Genomic DNA, 17400 nt, shown 5'->3' with positions numbered 1-17400 from the left:
TATGGGAGTCTCAGCAGAAGCATTGGGGGCAAGTTGTAAAGGTTTGGTAAGCTGGAAGCATTCTAAATCAGATATATGCAACATCTAATTTTTTTTAAAGAAAACACCTGCAATATCTCCCAATATTCCACCCCTGGCGTGGACAGAAAAATGTGGGATGAATTAGCATAAGAACTGCTAGGTATAGCTCCCCATACAGATTCTTGTGCAAACTCATGCAAGTTTGTACAAAATGATCTCTATATGAAAGTAACCTTCATGTCCAGAAAGTATTCAGTACTTGTGACATTTTATTTGTCTCATCTCAGAGCAAATCTTTGTCTACTTCCTGCATCTATGTGCAATTGTGGTCCTGGTATGTATGTATGTATTTTTAAGTCTAAACTACACACTACCTTTACAGTCACTCAACCCAACAATACTACTACAAAAATAAGATAAAACCAGCCAGATGAAACACACAATCAGGAACCAGAGAACTCAGAAAAATAAAGACTTGGGGGCGGGTGTGTGTGTGTGTGTGTGTGTGTGTGTGTGTGTGTGTGTGTGTGTGTGAATCAATACTGAATTTGTACAATGACACCACGGGCAAAAGACTTGCTGGGTTAATCATGCCAAAGCGGCTCTCTTTAATGAGGTTACAGATTTTTGAGTGCACACTCAAATTAGGAAAGGGAGCACAGCCAGATACCAGAATGCAGTATGGATTGCACTCTCCCTCAAGGCTATCATAAAGAAAACTGCTGATCTGCAGAATGGAAGCTAGTTCTATACTTAAGTGCATCCAAGAAACAGGAACCAGGAGGGGCTATGCAGATGAAGTGGAGGGTCTGCCGATATAAACAGTTCTCAATGGCTGGGGTCACTAGAGGCAGGGAGCTGATTCAGCCCTTCACTTTGAGTATTTTCCTTCCCTTTCTCCCATATAAGTGAATTGTTGCCATTCTATTTTATTTATTTATTTGGCACATTTCTATATCGCCCCATATGCAAATCTCTGGGCAGTTCACAATTCATTCTTGAAGGAAAACTAAAACACTGCACTGCAGTGAAAGGACACAATGGGTTAGTTCTTCATTCCTCACTTAGACAAATCCTGCAGGGGAAGGTACATAGTGTATCTGTGCACAGAACAATACCACACACTAGCAATGTAGCAGTCCTTGCCACACAAATGCACAAATTGTCCATCATACTAACAGGTAGGTATTCTGCTAGTTTGTGATCTTTTCCAGTCTCCACTGCCATGCAACAGAAGCTGACCAACTGCAAAGATACAGTACCTAGATTCTTCCCACATTTCTAGGAGCAAGTTCAGCCATGTTTGGTAGTTTAAGAAGGGGGAAAGTAAACAGACATTTCCAGAGACAGGTGAAAAATCTGAGACATTCTTATAAAATTTTGAGGGAGGCAGCTTACTAATATTTGGTTACTACAGCAGCAGGTGTTTTCCCTTTACCATTGATGCTGTGCCCTTAGATTGCCTCTCCCATTTTTGTTGGCTGAGAATTTTGATGGAGAGAATGGAGGGGAGTTTCTTATCATCTCTAGGGTAGACTAGAAAGAGTGGGCATTCCTTGTGGAACAGAAAAAACACTCCTCCAGAGACATCCGCTAGAAATAGCCAAATCCTCTTTTCCTCTGCCCTTCTATTAATAAAAATGTTTCATATTTATACTGCACTTTCAAATGTAAGATAAAGGATTACTACGCCCCGGCCACTGGGGAGCCTGAGGCTGAAAGGGAGAAACGTGCTTAAGGCCACTTAGTGAGTTCATGGCAAAGACAAGGCTCAAACCAGGAAGATCCGGATTCACAGCACAGCCTGTTAGCCACTATGCTGATGACACAGCACTAGCTAATGAGCTAATCTCATTTCTACAGTGGCCTCAGTTCAGGGGGGGGGGGGAATCCAACTCTCTAGACATAGTTTACAGCTTGCTCCTGCTGTCATGGTGCAGCCACACCCAAGACCACAAAACATCTGCAACCTGCTAGTCAAATATAAATCATATATTATAATAATAATACAAAGATCTACAAATGGAAATTGAAAGGCTGTGGCAGAAAAAGACCCAAATAATCCCAGTGGTAATTGGCGCCCTGGGTGCAGTTCCAAGAGACCTTGAAGAGCACCTCAACACCACAGGGGCCACAGAAATCACCATCAGCCAATTACAAAAAGCAGCTTTACTGGGAACAGCCTATATTCTGCGACGATATCTATAACAACAGCAACAACATTGACAATAAAATTCTGGCATCCCAGAGTCCTTGGGAAGGACTCGATGTCTGGATAAAACAAACCAGTCAATAACACCTGTCTGACTGTGTAAAATAATAATAAAAGAGAATAATAAAAAATATAATAAATATAAGCCAGAATGAAGCTGGACCAGAAGTGCCAAACCTAGGAGTTAACAGTAAGGAACAATTCATGCATATACATTCAGACAGGAAATGAGATATGGTGACACCCACAAGTTGGCCGGTCACACAGGCTCTCTCACCATTTGAGTCCAGGGGGATGAGGTTGACAGCATTGAGCACATCAATGCGCAGCTTCTGTTCTGAATGGCGGTAAAGGGCTTTAATGGTTACAGCCCCGTACTTTTCAGGGCTAGCCTTGGTCTATGGCATAAGAACAAACAGAAAAACAGTCAAGGGAAATCTTAAATGCATTTTAAATACTCCCAACCTGACAGCCCAAATAATCCTGGCTGCCCTACACTCCGTGATATAAAACAGCCTTTGAAGCAGCATCCCATCCACACCATGGCCTTATCAGCAAATGAGTGCAAGAAAAGAAGCAGCAAGAGGCAGAAAGAAAGAACAGGCGGTGCTTGCCTTCCATAAAAAGAAGTCAGACCAACAAAACTCTCACCTGCTGCTCAATTCGGACACTGAAGTACTTTTGGATAAGTTTTCTGCTGGTGGAGGAGCAGAGCTCCAGCTTTTTCTCCAGAGCCTAAGAGAAGATTGGAGATGAGAAGAAATGCTGTTATATACTTGAAGGGCTGCTTGCCCCCGCCCCTCACATGAGCCTGCTTGAACCCTTGGTTCTTATCCAAGGCCTGCCCTGGGTACGTGCCCCCCCACCCCGCCCCACAACTAATGGTAAGAGGATGGTGGCTGGAAAGAGGGTCTTCTCAGTCATCGTGCCCTGAGATGGAATGCCCTCCCCACAGCAACTCATTCTGATGACTTCTGGCACCAGACTATTTGCCCAGGCAACAGAGGCCATGGCATCTTACTGTAAATGCTGCAGTGTGAAGGGTGTCATTTGGAAGTCCACAGCCCTCGGCATGAAAACAAAGCTCCAGGCTCTATAAGGAGAAGAGAAGGCAATGCAGTGATCCACTGCTGAGGCACAACCAAAACCAAGCTCTCCCTTCTTCCTATTTCATCCTCAGAAGTACCTGGAGAGCGACTCGCAGTTTCTGGAAGTACCTCACGTTGCCAGCTTGCTGTTTGGCAGCCCCCTCCAGCATGTTCAGGGTGTGATTCCACAGCAGTTCCAGGAGGCTGTTTGGGGGAGAATGAAAAATTAGGGGGTTGGAATGCCACAGAGAGCACATTCTTAAAAAAGGTCAAAACAGATGCCGGCAAATTCTGTGAGAACTTGGAATCGATGAGGAAAAAACCCAGTACAGGTAACCAGTTACCCTGTTCCTTGGCTTTAACTGGATTCTAGTGGGGATAGAACTTGTGTACCAGAAAGGTCATCTTTAGTCGAGTTTTTCGTCTTCCCTTTAGTTAATTTTAGTTTAGTTAGTCTTTTCTTTAGTTAGTAGCAACAGGATCAGGGTGCCTACAGATGGGGATCCGAGTGGAAAGGTGAGGGGGGCTTTAACCTTGGCACCTGCCATAGCCATGGTTTCGTTTAGGATCAGGATAATTCAGAAGCTGCTATTAACCAAAGAAAAACTAAGCTGATCAGGGCTAATTACACTTTTAAATGTCACATGTAGTTTGACCCCGAGTCCACAGATTGATCAGTTCCAGAAGCCAGTTTGCAAAATGTTTAGCCTGGTATGGGATTGCCACGCTAATAATCAAAGGACACAGATAGAGCTTTGGCATTTTACTTAAAAGATGTGTATGCTGCTTTTCAAATAAATGGTTCTCAAAAGTGGTTCACAACTCAGCCCGTTTCATAGAAGCTATTGAAACTCCTATACCTAATGGAGGTCTTCTCATGCATCTTGCCTATTTTATTTTGCCTTTTTCAGCTCCTCCATCATTCTCTGTTTTCAAAGGTCCACAATGTAGAAATAAAAGAAGGAAATGTCGGTAGAATATCTGTCATCTACCACTGATGTAGGGTACCCAGATACATGGGCAACCGAAGTGCACTGGCTAGCCCTGCCTGCCTCACACCCAGCACTGACACAGCCCATAGCCATGCCCCCTGCTGGCCCTGGGTTCAACACTTGTCTGCAAAGACAAGCACTGAAGCCGGGGAGGACTTCTACCCATCATTTGGAACACTGGCTTCCAGTAGCAAGGGACTCATTCCTGGATCATTTCCTCTCATTTTAGAAATGAAGCTCTGGATCTCCCTTGCTGCTGTATACCTCAGGGACCCCTAGCCTTTAGGTACCAACGAGCTGCTGCTCTTCCCACAAGTATGCTTCACACTGACTCCAGGGCAACCAGATTCTCCAGCTGTTCTGTGTCCCTGCTGCTTTAATTGTTGGATGGCCCCCACTCAGCTCTCAGGAGCATCAGGCTCTCCATCTTTCTTTCCTTCAGTCTTTGCCATTCTCTGATAGCAGAAGCATGTAAACCAAGCTGGTCTTCCTGGGGGAGCGGGGGAAGTGATTTCCTCTACCTACTGCAGCATCAATATTGCCCTCAGCCTTGTATGATGGGGTACCTTAGCTACTTGCCTATGAGCGCTACTAGAATTGCCTCCCCCACCAGACACAGCTTCTGCAGAGTCCATTGTCCTCCTGTGGCTTCCTTTTAGACTTTACTTAGTCAAAGAAATGATACTTCCAGTGCTTTCTGGCTCACCTGTTAAAGTTCTCCTGGACCAAGTTTTCATTCAGGTACTGGAGCTCACACTCCAAGAACCGCATTAGAGGGGTGATGCACTGGAGAAAAAGGCCAGAGAACACAACATGAGGAAGGAGGGTGTTTTCTAACCAATTCACATCATTATGGGGCTTGAATATCTCAGCAGCTTCCACATGGTGGTCTGTAAAGTGCCCACTTCTGCAAGTGCTGCACATGGCCAGTGTAACATTTAAAAGACTTTTAGCCTGTCTTTTGGCCAGTATACATGCACAGCAGCATCACTACCACATAGAATAAACAGGGCTGACAGGCATATCCTCTGTGCATATGGGCTGGCACATGGAGAAAGGATTGGCAAAATGACAGCCCACAATGTGGAACAATGATAGGATGCACACTTCTGATGGCCTTCACGTGAGAGTGTACCACTGAAAATCAACTCCCAGAAGCCCACACAATCTGAACTCTGCAGCAATTGATTGCCAAACTCCCTCTCCACACAGCCTGGGAAGGGGGAAGACATTTATTTTTATTTTTCCTATTTCTATACTGCCCTTCCAAAAATGGCTCAGGGCGGTTTACACAGAGAAATAATAAATAAGATAGAGTCTTGTCCCCAAAGAGCTCACAATCTAAAAAGAAACATGAGATAGATACCAGCAACAGTCACTGGATGTACTGTGCTGGGGGTGGATAAGGCATACATGTTGGGTACGTCCTGTTCATGATCCACATCAAATTGCAGCACTGCAGGGGACACCACCATATAAAGTGAGCAGAGGAATAGACGCAATGAAGTATGCCTTGTGTAGAATTAATCAACAGGTTTGATAGACCACACAAGAAATGGATTTTTAAAAATTTGCCAACAAATCCTAAAAAGATAAAAGTAATTTTATATGAACAGGATGAGCTCTACAGAGATGTTCTCAAGGTCAATTTAGTTTAATAAAAATAATTATGGGACAAAAAGAGCATTACTGGTATGATTATGTGCTACTGACTTTTGGGGAAATACCCACATTAATTCCAGATACCCACATTAATTCCAGAAAATTCAGATCTTACTCTAGCCACCAGCTTGCTTTATGGTTACCAGTGTTACATATCACCTTCTTGTGCTACTTCCCCATGCATCTATCATATTGTTCCAAGTCAAATCCATTGCAGAAAGTATTATAAGTTCCTTTGAATCACTATAAACTAGCAATGGGATGTTGAAGGAGCAAGATAGATAGGCAGTAAAGGCAAAGTGTGCCATCAAGTCGATTTCGACTCCTGGCACCCACAGAGCCCTGTGGTTTTCTTTGGCAGAATACAGGAGGGGTTTATATACTGCCTCCTCCCGCGCAGTATGAGATGATGCCTTTCAGTGTCTTCCTGTATCGCTGCTGCCCAGTATAGTACCAGCGGGGATTTGAACCGGCAACCTGCTTTTTAGTCAGACATTTCCCCACTGCGCCACTTAAGATTAGATAGGCAGTACCCTGTGTTAAACACAACATTGCCTAAAAGAAGAGAAGTTTTGCCATTTCAAAAAGACTCACATCCTCTGGGTCCTTGGAGTCACTGCAGGCTGACAACTCCTGGATATGCCTGGTAATTCCAGCATCCAACTGCCAAACACAACACAGTGCTTAATACGAAGAGTTCAAAGCAGTTTAGATACATTGTCTTAGTAATCCTTACAACAATCTGGTGCGGTGTGCTACCACAGTATTCCAAACTCTGCTTGTAGACTGTAGGAATATCGTTAGTTTGCTTACATCATATATTTGCTTAATTAGTCTGACCTGAAATTTAAACCAGGGAATTCCCAATTCACACTGATGAGCTCTCGAAACCTCTTGGTGCTTTAAACCCCATTTAGCTGAACTGTGGAGGGCAGCAAAGTGGACCTGTGCCAGAGAGCCATGTTGACATGCTGGCCAGTCCCCTGGGCGCTCATGTCATCAAAGCTTGTCTGCAAAGGCGAGTGCTGGACGTGCAGAGGCTCTCGCTCTCTCCCGCTCTCTCTGATTTAGAACCTTGGTCAGCAGAACTCTGTGTGTACCTTGTACTTAAACACAAGGTGAACTTAAACACTCTGCACCCAGGTGTAGCTGAATTATGCTAAACTGTCCCATAACACAAATTTAAAATCAGAGGTGTGGGATTGATCTACTCCAGCTGTTGCTAAGGCTCCCAGGTCCCAGGAGAACTCACCAGTCAGCACTGACCCCCTGCTGCTAGTCCTCTTGCCTGCTCACTCAGGTGAATGTGCAGAAATGGGAACAAAAAGCAGCAACTTCAGCCATTTGCCTGCTCATGTGCCTCCTGCAGGTGGCAGTGAGCACTGGGCCCATTACTGCCCATAGGGAAAGGCAGGCAGCGGCGGCGGCAGCTGTACCTTGCCACAATCACCACTTGCTCCCTTGTTCACAATCAGTACTGGGGCACCACACAGCAGCTGCTGCCACCTGCCTCTCTCCGGAGGGGCAAGGCAAGCAAGCTGCTGCATCAAGGAGGGAACATATATCTTGCCATAGGATCTCTCAAATCTGTAGCTGACCCTGCAAAGGCACATTTAGTTATTTTTATTTAGCATACTTGTATACCGCCCAAAACCTATGGCTCTGGACAATTTACAATAATTTTTTTTAATTTGCCTTATGGGGAGCCACAATTACAGATCACTGACATGAAGGTGATCTCCTTTACTACACCAAAGTAAATGATCTGCTTGGCTACATTTTGCTTTCTCCAATCATGTCACTTCTGGATCTTTTACGGCAGGGTGAAGTGAAGAGGGAATGCTCAGTTACTTTGGCTGCCAGGGTCTGCACGACGCCCCGAATCTCATTGTTGAGGAAAGTGATGGCAGTCTGAAGCTGATGGTGCAGCGTGTGCTGGATCTGTTCGGATGCAATGACACCTCCGGTCTTATGCTCCAGATGTGCCCAGTCCAGTTGGGATGGCAGTTTCAGGATCATCATGCGGAGCTGCTCAATGTTGTTCACCACAACGCAGAGCTGGGGAGGGGAAATCAACACATACCTACATATGAAAAGCCCTTCTGAAATGAATGGCAGAGCATTCCATATTTCCAAAAGGTTGAGTTGACAGACCTTCTACTACTTCCTGGCGTGGAAGCCAGTTCCACATCCCAAGCCAACTTGTACAACAGTCACGATGATTCCTTGAATTCTTGTATGGACCCTGGTCCAAATCCTGGCCCCTCACTTACCCGATTTGCTGCTTCTCCCTCCTCATATTGCTTTGATGACAATTCCTCTGCCCGTGTCTTGATCAACCGGCAGTATATCTGTGCAATCTTACACATGTCCTAAGAAGCCAAAAATTGAAAAGAAAAAAGGAGTAAAAAAGGAGGCACTAAGAGAATAATACACTTTGTGAGGAGTGAAGACTTTCACTACATCAATCTAGATCACAGGCAAGCTTCACTGCATGTTTCTAGGGAATTTGCTGCAGATGTTTCACAAAAGCATTACTCACAAAAGATAGTCACATCTTACTTTACTTACAGTCAATCAATCAATTTTATTACAGCCATAGGCCATACAAAAGACATTAAAAAACATTAAAATATTATACATAGTTAACATAATAAAACAGGATAAAATAGTAAGCTCCTATAAATTAGACCTTAAACAAGATCTTGATCTAATAGCAACATAAAAGAATTGTCGCCACCACTTTAGTGACCTCATTAATTTGGTCCTCAAGGCAGAAGTTCAAGTAAAAGGGGTCGGCTCTTCCTGGAACTTGCTCTAACAAAGGGGATATAAATTCTTTCCTGGTGTCACAGTAAAGAGAGCAATATAACAACACATGCAAAACTGTTTCAAAGAGGCCTGCACCACAGAGGCATAAGCCAGAGTCTGGCAATCTCTTATCAAATCTTTTTTCCAAAAGGGCTGAGGGACAGTACATTCATATGGACCCTAGTAAATGCTATCCTAAACTTTAAAAAGTGTAGGGAAGCTAGATAACTAGCACCTCTATTCCCCAAAGGGGGCATGATCCCAAAAAATAGAGCAGAACAGGTCCTTTCTCCCCAAGACACAAGATTCTGATGCTCAATGTCATGGAGATGTAAGAGTATATCCTTTGCCTTCTCAATTCCCATAAGTAGAATTTCAGAAGGAGACCGACTCATTTGCAGAATTTTATTGTTGGTGTATGACAGCCAAGGGCTAGGGAAAGAGTCCCTCCCTAAGAACCAAAAGTAGGAGGGCTCCTGATATTCCAAGCAAAGTTTGATCCATTTAATAAAGGTAAGTTCCCATGCTTTAGAGGAAATAGTAAGGGATCTTACTATTACTCTAAACATAGCACTGAATAAGGTAAACATCTGGGTACCCCAAAAATACCCCTACGGAAAATTGATTGAACCCTTTCCATCTCAGACGTTACTCCCTGAATCCAGAGTGGAACCCCATAAAATAATTGAGCTACAATCTTTGCTCGAAAAACCTGGAGAGCCATAGGTATATACTGGCCTCCTTTCGAGAAGTAAAATTGCAAAAGAGCATTGAGGGTTTTATGTGCAATGGAGATAGAGAATACAATCTTTGAGATTTCCAGTTGATTATATTGAAAATGTATACCAAGATATTTAAATTTCACTGCATCATCCGCATATAGCAACACTGGCACACGAATATTTACTTACAGATTAAACTACAATATTTACAGATTGCTCTTTACATGTCTTCCTAGTCACTTGAGCTGTTTAACCCCAACTGCCAAGTAATGAACCTATTCCTATTTGAAACTCTCCATGAGTGGGAGTCTGCTGTCGTCACAGTGGCCACCTTTCTCCTCTGCATTGAATGTGAACAGGCAAATCTACTCTTCCATAAGGCCATGCAAATAGTTGCCTGAGATGCCCACAACTTCTCTGTGTTGCTATTGTTTTAAAATATCTGTGTAATTGAATCAGAGGTGAATGGAGAGGGAGAAAGAGAATATTGAGGATCACATGACTGGAATGTTTCTACAGTTACTGGGAGGTCATTCTTTTCATAGGAAGAAATGCATATTAACCATTGGTTCTTAAGTATCACACCTCAGAGGAGAGAACATGGGAAGGGCAAAGCAATGACTTTTTGTTGTTCTTTGCAAAGCAGATTCCTTAAATAATTAAAGGCCTTCTGTTTAACATTTTGCCTTTGTTGACTATAGGTTCACCATTATCTGTGTGATCAATATAGAAGTATCAATATTTTGAGAGCAAACATTATAAAGATTGGAAGGAGAAGTCTGTTTCTGAAAACATGTGTGTGTGTAGGTAGTGATATGCTATGTAGGGATAGGCTTCATCTTCCCTAAATATGGCTAAGGGTTGTAGTCTTGTGTGTGAAGGGTAACTGAGGAAAAGGTGATTTACAGTGCAATATTATGCATGTTAACACCTAAATAAGTCCTACTGTGCTCAGTGGGGATTACCCCCAGGTAAGTGTGCACAGGATTGCAGTCTTAGTGTGTGATGTATGATCTGTTAAATTCTCTACTGCTGCACATTGCTTGCTTTGTATTGTTCACCTTACAAACAACAAATGAAACAAGCAACAAAAATGTTATGGTGATAAAATATCTTGAGCTGGCCTTATGGGCAGGAATAATCTACTGGGAAGCCAAGCACAGGGCCAAATGTCCAAAATCTGATTCATTATTGCAGTAGGCCTCAGACAGGCCTCAGACAGCAGTTGCTATGGCAACCTCATATTTTATGTTCTGCAATGATAGGGCTGCAAGAGACTTAAGAATCCAAACCTTAATAGAGTAGCCCAGGACACAGTAAATCACAAGCAAAAAGCTAAAGAGAGCAAGGTGTGCTATGCCAGAGGTACAAGACGTAGAAGATGGTCTGATGCACACAAAATGTCTGCCAGGAACACATGGCCTAGAATGGCTGGCCATGGTGGCCAAATCCATTTGATTAGCCATTTGTGTGCAGCACCTCATCAGCAGGACATCAGGGAACAGGACATTTCTTCTGTAACACATAGGGACACATTTAAATTGGCCTCCACGTTGCACCATTTCATGTGCACTAGCCTATGGTTTCATAAAACAGATTCTGATGTCTCATGAGGCAAAATTTGGCAGTCACCTCAGCAGCACATTTGGGGGCCTTTTTTGGGTGGCAGAATGTGCTGCCACCATCCCAGTTGGCCGCCACGGAGTGCCTCCGGCCCTATCTCTCAAGCTCAGACACTGCCCTTTTCCTCCTCACAGGGCCTGCCACACTGCTGCTGGCTGTTTCTATCACACGCCTCATGAGAGGCAGCATGGAGCATGTGGGTTCTCCACTGCTAGCTGCTGGCAGCTCTTTCCCTCTCCCACTCTCATGGAATGGCCTTTGGTCCAAGCATCATACTTGCCCACATCCCCAGACAAGTATGATGCTTGGAGTAAAGGGGTTTCAGTGTGAGTAAGAGAAGGAGAGAAAGAGAGCTGCTCCTGATGCGGCACCCAGAAATGGAGAACCTAGGCAGCTACCTGCAGGCTCTGCACTCCTCCCGCAGGACACACCTAGAAAAAAGGGGGGGGCACCTGGGCTCCAGAGATGGGGTTGGCACCATCATCAGCACTGGCTCTGCCCCAGAGCAGCTTGTTATTTGCCTCTACAGGCAAAATGCATCAAACTGGTCATGATCTAAGTTGCATATTACAGAGGAAGTGGGAAACCCCAGTGGTTAGCAGTCAGTCTCAGCTGGGAAGAGATTGTGTCCCAACATGTCAGTGGAAATATATCCTGACTGAACACAAAATCCATCGGTTAAGCCTGCTCATAAAAGTTTTTTAGCTCCATACATTTAACTCTATCCCATCTTCAGCTCAGAGTCTGACCACGTCTGATGCCTCAGACAAATCAGGCCTAATTAGCCTTGAAGAACCATGTACATCAAACTCTGAGTTCCAAAAGACCAAATGCTGCTATAAGAGCTGATCTGTATACTCTGCTCTAAAATGGCATGTCTGTTGTTCTGTTGTACAGCTCAAGGGCTTTTGCAGGATTTTTATTTATAAAAATTGGCTGGTGTGTGGAAGCAGAAAAACCAAAAAGGTCCTGAGGGGCAATAGGGAGGGGCTAGAAGTTCTACTAAGTGAATACTTCACTAGGATTCTCATACAGACAGCATTGTTGACCAAACTTTCATGGATCTAAAATGTTCATAAGCAATCATGACAGCCCCCCTTGAAAGCTGTTAACAGCAGCAGGCTTTTATTTCCAGACAGCAGGCTTTACTGTGGGTTTACTGCAAGGCCTTACTGCAAGTTTGAGTTTGCAGAAGAAGAAGAAGAAGAAGAAGAAGAAAATCTGGTGTTACCGGAAGAAACCACGGCTCCACGGTTGCCAGATGTAATAACTCCATGAACCATGGCCTCCTGAGCCAGAAAAGGGCCACTAGTATTATTCTCGCCCTTAGCAGACACCACCTTTATCTCCATGGAGAACATCTGCAATCTGTCCTGAGGAAGAAACAGTTGATCCTGGCAGGTACTGATTACCACCCCCAGATGCTGCAGTCGGTGGGATGGAACCAACTGGCTTTTTGCCTGGTTGACAAGAAAGCTGTGATCTTGTAACATCAGAAGGGTTGTCTAGATGTCACTCTCCTCTGTTGTTCTGGAGTAAGACTGGATCAAGAGATCGTCTAGATACAGAGATATCTGGAAGCCCCAAAGACAGAGGTAGGCCATCAGTGGCGCGAACACTTTTGTAAAGATCCGAGTGGGCCAAGGACAGACCAAATGGAAGGGCCACATACTGGTAATGCCTTCCAGCATACTTGAATCTGAGGAGGTGACAGCTGCTACGATGTATTGGGACATGTAGGTACGCCTCCTTCAGGTCTATTGACAACAGGTGGTCCAAGTGGTGACAGGTGAAGCACTTCCTCTATAGAACATAAGGACTCCATCCAGAATCTTTTGGGCTTGACCCATTTGTTTAGATATTTCAAGTCCAAGACCACCCTTTTCGACCCATCCTCTCTGGGGATGGCAAACAAGATAGAATAGATGCCCTTTCCCTCTTGACATGTGGGCACCAGCTCTAATGCGCCAATACCCACCAGATGTTGAATTGCTCTTTGGAGCTCTGTGTGTTTGGTAAAAGAGTGTTGGAAGAAACCTGTGGGAGGGTCGGGCATCCAATTCTATCTTGTACCCCTTTTGAATTATGTAGAGGAACCACTTGTCTGTCGTAGAGATGAGAGCATGCATGGAAGAACTGTGACAAGCGGCCTCCCAGCCGGGACGGACCCAAGTCATTGTTGCTGTTTGTTTTGTTTTCCTGGAGCAAAGTTCTGTCTGTTGTTGTTCCCAAAACCTCTGGAGGTGAAACGTGTACGGTTCCAGGCACCACGCTGTGATCTGTAGTCTTGCTCCCAGCCCCTGAAAGAGGGACGGAAGTTCTGAAAGGGCTAAAACAGTTTTTTGAAGTCCGGATTATTGGGCTTCCATGGAGCTGATGGCATTGTTTTCCGTTAATAATTTGATTCAACTAAAACATCTTCCAGAGCGGAATCAACGAACAGCTTTGTGCTGTCATAAGGTACAGCAGTGAGGTTATTCCTAGAGTTAGAGTCCACCAGCCAGCTCTTAAGCCACAGGTGCTGTCTGCCCACTACAGAAGCTGCAGATGTTCTGGACGAAAACCTAATCAAGTATAAAGTGGCATCCGCCATGAAGGCCTGGGCCAACTGCTGTCCCGTTTTTACAGGGTCAACAGGCGGGTCACTAAGTAAATGGTTCACCCACAATAAAGCTGCCCTAACAACAATGGAAGTTGCTGCTGAGGAATGGGTGGCATTTGCAATAACATGTCCCTAGGCCTTGCCTTAGGAAACATGAGATTCCCCCTTAACCAATTTAGTCACCTCTAAAGCTACCTTTGATTGCAGTCCAATAGTAGTGAACACTCTCGTCATGAGAAGATTAAAGTCCTCAGACACAAAAAGGCCTTGTGAGACATTGCCCTGGTCTGGATCCTCCCCGCTCCCAACCATTCTCCTTCCAGCTTATCTGGAACAATGTCAGGGTCCTGATTTCCACCATCTGACTCCCCCTCAGGGTAAGCCTCCAAATCAATGACAAGGCAATGATAAGCCTTACGCTTATCTGGGACCAATGGTCTCGGGTCCTGAGTGCCTGGGTCACCAGAGTCAGGGCCTGACACGTTTGACGAATGCTGATCATTATGTTTACACTCGGAAGACCCAATTTTTTTTATTTTTTCTGGAACGTGACACATATTCTCCTTTTTTTAGCTTTCCTGGGGGATGGACTGACTGAATCAGAAGAGTTAGTTTCCTCAGATGAAGAAGATACTCGCTTACATTTCCTAGATCTTTTACTCTTATCCACTATGGCATTCTTAAACCATGCCTGCCACTCAGGGGTAACTTTCTTTCTGAGGGACCCGCATGGGGGCTGCTCTCTACAAGGAGAGATATCATCAGCATTTCCTTTTGTCCTTCATCCCGGCTCCAACCCCAATCACCCCCTTCTTTTGCTGCTGGGGTGACTTTCGCTGGCAACGGCTGCTGAGGTGCCTCTCCCTTTTTGGCACCCTTTTTCACTGCTTGCACCTTCACGGGTGTTCTGTCAGCCGCCGCTAGAGCCTTTGAGCTTCCCCAGGCCCATAGCTCTTCACCCATGGGCGGAGGTTTTGAGAGGGGAAACGCTGCCGCCCACCTTAGCCTTTCCATGATGAGCGATGCAGCTCCTGAAGTCTCCCCTTTTCCTCTCTCTGAGGCATGCTGGGCCACTCTGCTGCGAGTTTCACAGCCTGAGGGCGGGAAAGTCGTGGCGGCTTCATCGACGTTCAGACCGAGCGGTGCTTTAGCAGCTGATCCGTGGGCTCTGGTAGCCAATGGGAAGCTGCTTTCCCCTTTCCCCTTCGGCACCAGAATCATCTTACAAGCTCCTGCGCGCTCCATGGCAGGAGGGAGAAGGAACATTAGAGAGGCTAGAGAAAAGATCAGGAAATCTGAGGGAGGATTCTTTTCTTTCTTTCTTTTAATTTTAGAGGTAGAAACATGGACAACAATAAGGAAGGATGAAAAAGGACCACGGAAAAAGTGGATTGAAGGTGCAGAAAATATAAGAAAATACTCAGAAAAATACAGGAGAAGAATTTGGAGCTGCCTGGAGCTATGCAGGACAGAAAGAACTGGGGCAGGGCTATCCCCCTCAGGCTCTAGTAGGCATGTATTTTTCATTAGCTAATAAAAATTGTCCTTCCTTGGAGCACGTGAGGGAAATAACCCATAGAGATATCCTTGACCCCAGCATTGGAGAACATGGGCTTTGGTTCTGTGCATTGCTACATCTGTTCTTAAATGCTACTAAGTGGAATACGCACCTCAACAAATTTCACCATGATCATGAAGGCTTCTTCAAGATCCGGCCAGTCCAGCTGTTGCCAGGTCTTAACCATCTGAGCATAACAAGTGGATAAGTCTACAGTAGATGTACTATGTTTGTTCAGTTCTCCCAATGGTTTCAACTAGACAAAAGCAAAAAGCAATTACAACAGTTTACCAAGGGGAAAGTGTATATGCTTCAGTCACTTTGGAGTCTGACTCTTGAGGAAAGACAACAGCAGTTTCTTCACACCTACATTTCTGATCCACTTCCCCAGAACTTCCTACCAGCTTCAGTGACATGAGCCCAATGTAAGTGGCACTGCAATGAGTATTTTAATATATATAGATTAGTTGGCTTCTTTTCAGGTGCCTCTCAAGCAATAATGATCTGTTCATTTTTTTGGCAGACTTTTCTTTGGAATCCCATTCCTTTTTGCAGTCCACTGGCAATAACTTATTATTATTATTATTTATTATTTATTCAATTTCTATACCACCCTTCCAAAAATGGCTCAGAGCAGTTTACACAGAGAAATAATAAATAAATAAGATGGATCCCTGTCCCCAAAGGGCTCACAATCTAAAAGAAACATAAGATTAGACACCAGCAACAGTCACTGGAAGTACAGTGCTGGGGGTGGATAGGGCCAGTTACTCTCCCCCTGCTAAATAAAGAGAATCACCACATTAAAAGGTGCCTCTTTGCCAAGTTAGCAGGGGTTTGAGCTTCCTTCAGCCACAAGAGCAATTACAGTGCTTTTGCAGGTGAAGTCTTCTGTGCAAAAGGGCACAAAAGAAGCTAATTTCTATCTCAAAAAGACATCTAGTCACTCAGGAGCATGTGTACCTCTTTATCTTGATGATATAAAGTTGAAGGCATGTTGAACACATTATGAAATCAAGGTTGCCTAGCACTAGTTTCCAACATCTAAGCGAACTCAGCAACAACTGTAGTAGATCTGTAGAAAGCAGGATGTTTGCTTCTGATCCTTGCTCAGATCTGCAAAAATTACCTAGTGGTACAATCCAAAATTTCCATTGCATGTAAGATGGGGGCGGCAGGGTGGGACAGGGGAGAAATGAATGTAAAGGAGGTGAAGATACATACGTTGATGGTAAAGAATGTGAAAACAGGGGGGGAGGAATCTCAAAGGAAAGAATAAAAAGCAAGAATAATTTCTCTTTGCTTCCCTTTGGGGAATCGATTACCTGATCTACTTGGATAGCTCTTTGGGTCCTTTCCAGGGCTATTGCATATGTCTTCTGGAGCCACATGGGGATGGCTTCCTTAAACCACTGGTGGAAGTTCGCTAGTGCAAGGGGACCTTCACTGGAAATAAGAGACACACAACCAGTTCCTATGAAGTGCAGCACTGTTAATTACGAGAGGAAGACTCTGCCTTCTACTTGCACCAACTCAGTGATCCCAGCCTGTTTTTGCTTCACAGATTAGTCATCGAGCTTAGGTGCAGGCAGCCTGTCTCCACAGCCCTTCTGTAAACATGACACTCAGATACACATGCATACAAATGTGCACTCTCACACACTCTCGCTCTCAGCAATGCACACGTGCTGCTCCAAACAAAGCTTCTTGTAACTGGTAAGAGATGATAAGATGTAATGTAGCCTTTGTGTGATGTATAAAGGGCCCTAAGGCTGAAGGCAAAGCCTCATCCTCAGCAGAGGGCAGTACCTATTGCACACCAAGTCCTTCATGCGATACAGTTCCTGTAGGCTGAGATAGAGCTGGAAAAGGCTTTCTGCTGTGAGCTGTGACATGCCACTGTCCATCTTGCTCAGCTTCTCCTTTACATAACTGGAAACCTACAGAAGACTCACACAAACAATAATGGGTCAGTGACAACAAGTGAAAGCGCAGCAGCCCTGTCCTTCAGCAGACAGGCTCAATAGACAGACTCTTCTAACATACTGGGCTTTGGTTGATCTTTGAAAACAATTTAGAAATGTCAGCTGGTGCACAATACATGTGCTT

The 17400-nt window shown here is 44.6% G+C and overlaps 1 protein-coding gene across 1 annotated transcript in view; it reads right to left on the bottom strand.

Moving 5' to 3' along the window:
• UNC13D (unc-13 homolog D) overlaps window positions 1-17400 on the bottom strand; it is a 60086-nt gene that overhangs the window by 7170 nt on the left and 35516 nt on the right. Inside the window, exons 20-30 of the mRNA XM_053299903.1 lie at window positions 17101-17231; window positions 16617-16737; window positions 15404-15547; window positions 8249-8347; window positions 7827-8033; window positions 6570-6638; window positions 5020-5099; window positions 3420-3525; window positions 3255-3326; window positions 2885-2968; window positions 2511-2631 (exon numbers count right to left, since the gene is read on the bottom strand). Of these exons, the coding sequence (XP_053155878.1) occupies window positions 2511-2631; window positions 2885-2968; window positions 3255-3326; window positions 3420-3525; window positions 5020-5099; window positions 6570-6638; window positions 7827-8033; window positions 8249-8347; window positions 15404-15547; window positions 16617-16737; window positions 17101-17231 (1234 nt within the window). The remainder of the gene's footprint in view (window positions 1-2510; window positions 2632-2884; window positions 2969-3254; window positions 3327-3419; window positions 3526-5019; window positions 5100-6569; window positions 6639-7826; window positions 8034-8248; window positions 8348-15403; window positions 15548-16616; window positions 16738-17100; window positions 17232-17400) is intronic.

Source organism: Hemicordylus capensis, chromosome 2 (genome assembly GCF_027244095.1).
Source record: "Hemicordylus capensis ecotype Gifberg chromosome 2, rHemCap1.1.pri, whole genome shotgun sequence".
NCBI lineage: Eukaryota > Metazoa > Chordata > Lepidosauria > Squamata > Cordylidae > Hemicordylus > Hemicordylus capensis.
The sequence above is the reverse complement of the archived record's forward strand: the minus strand, read 5'-3'. Positions and strand labels throughout refer to the sequence as shown.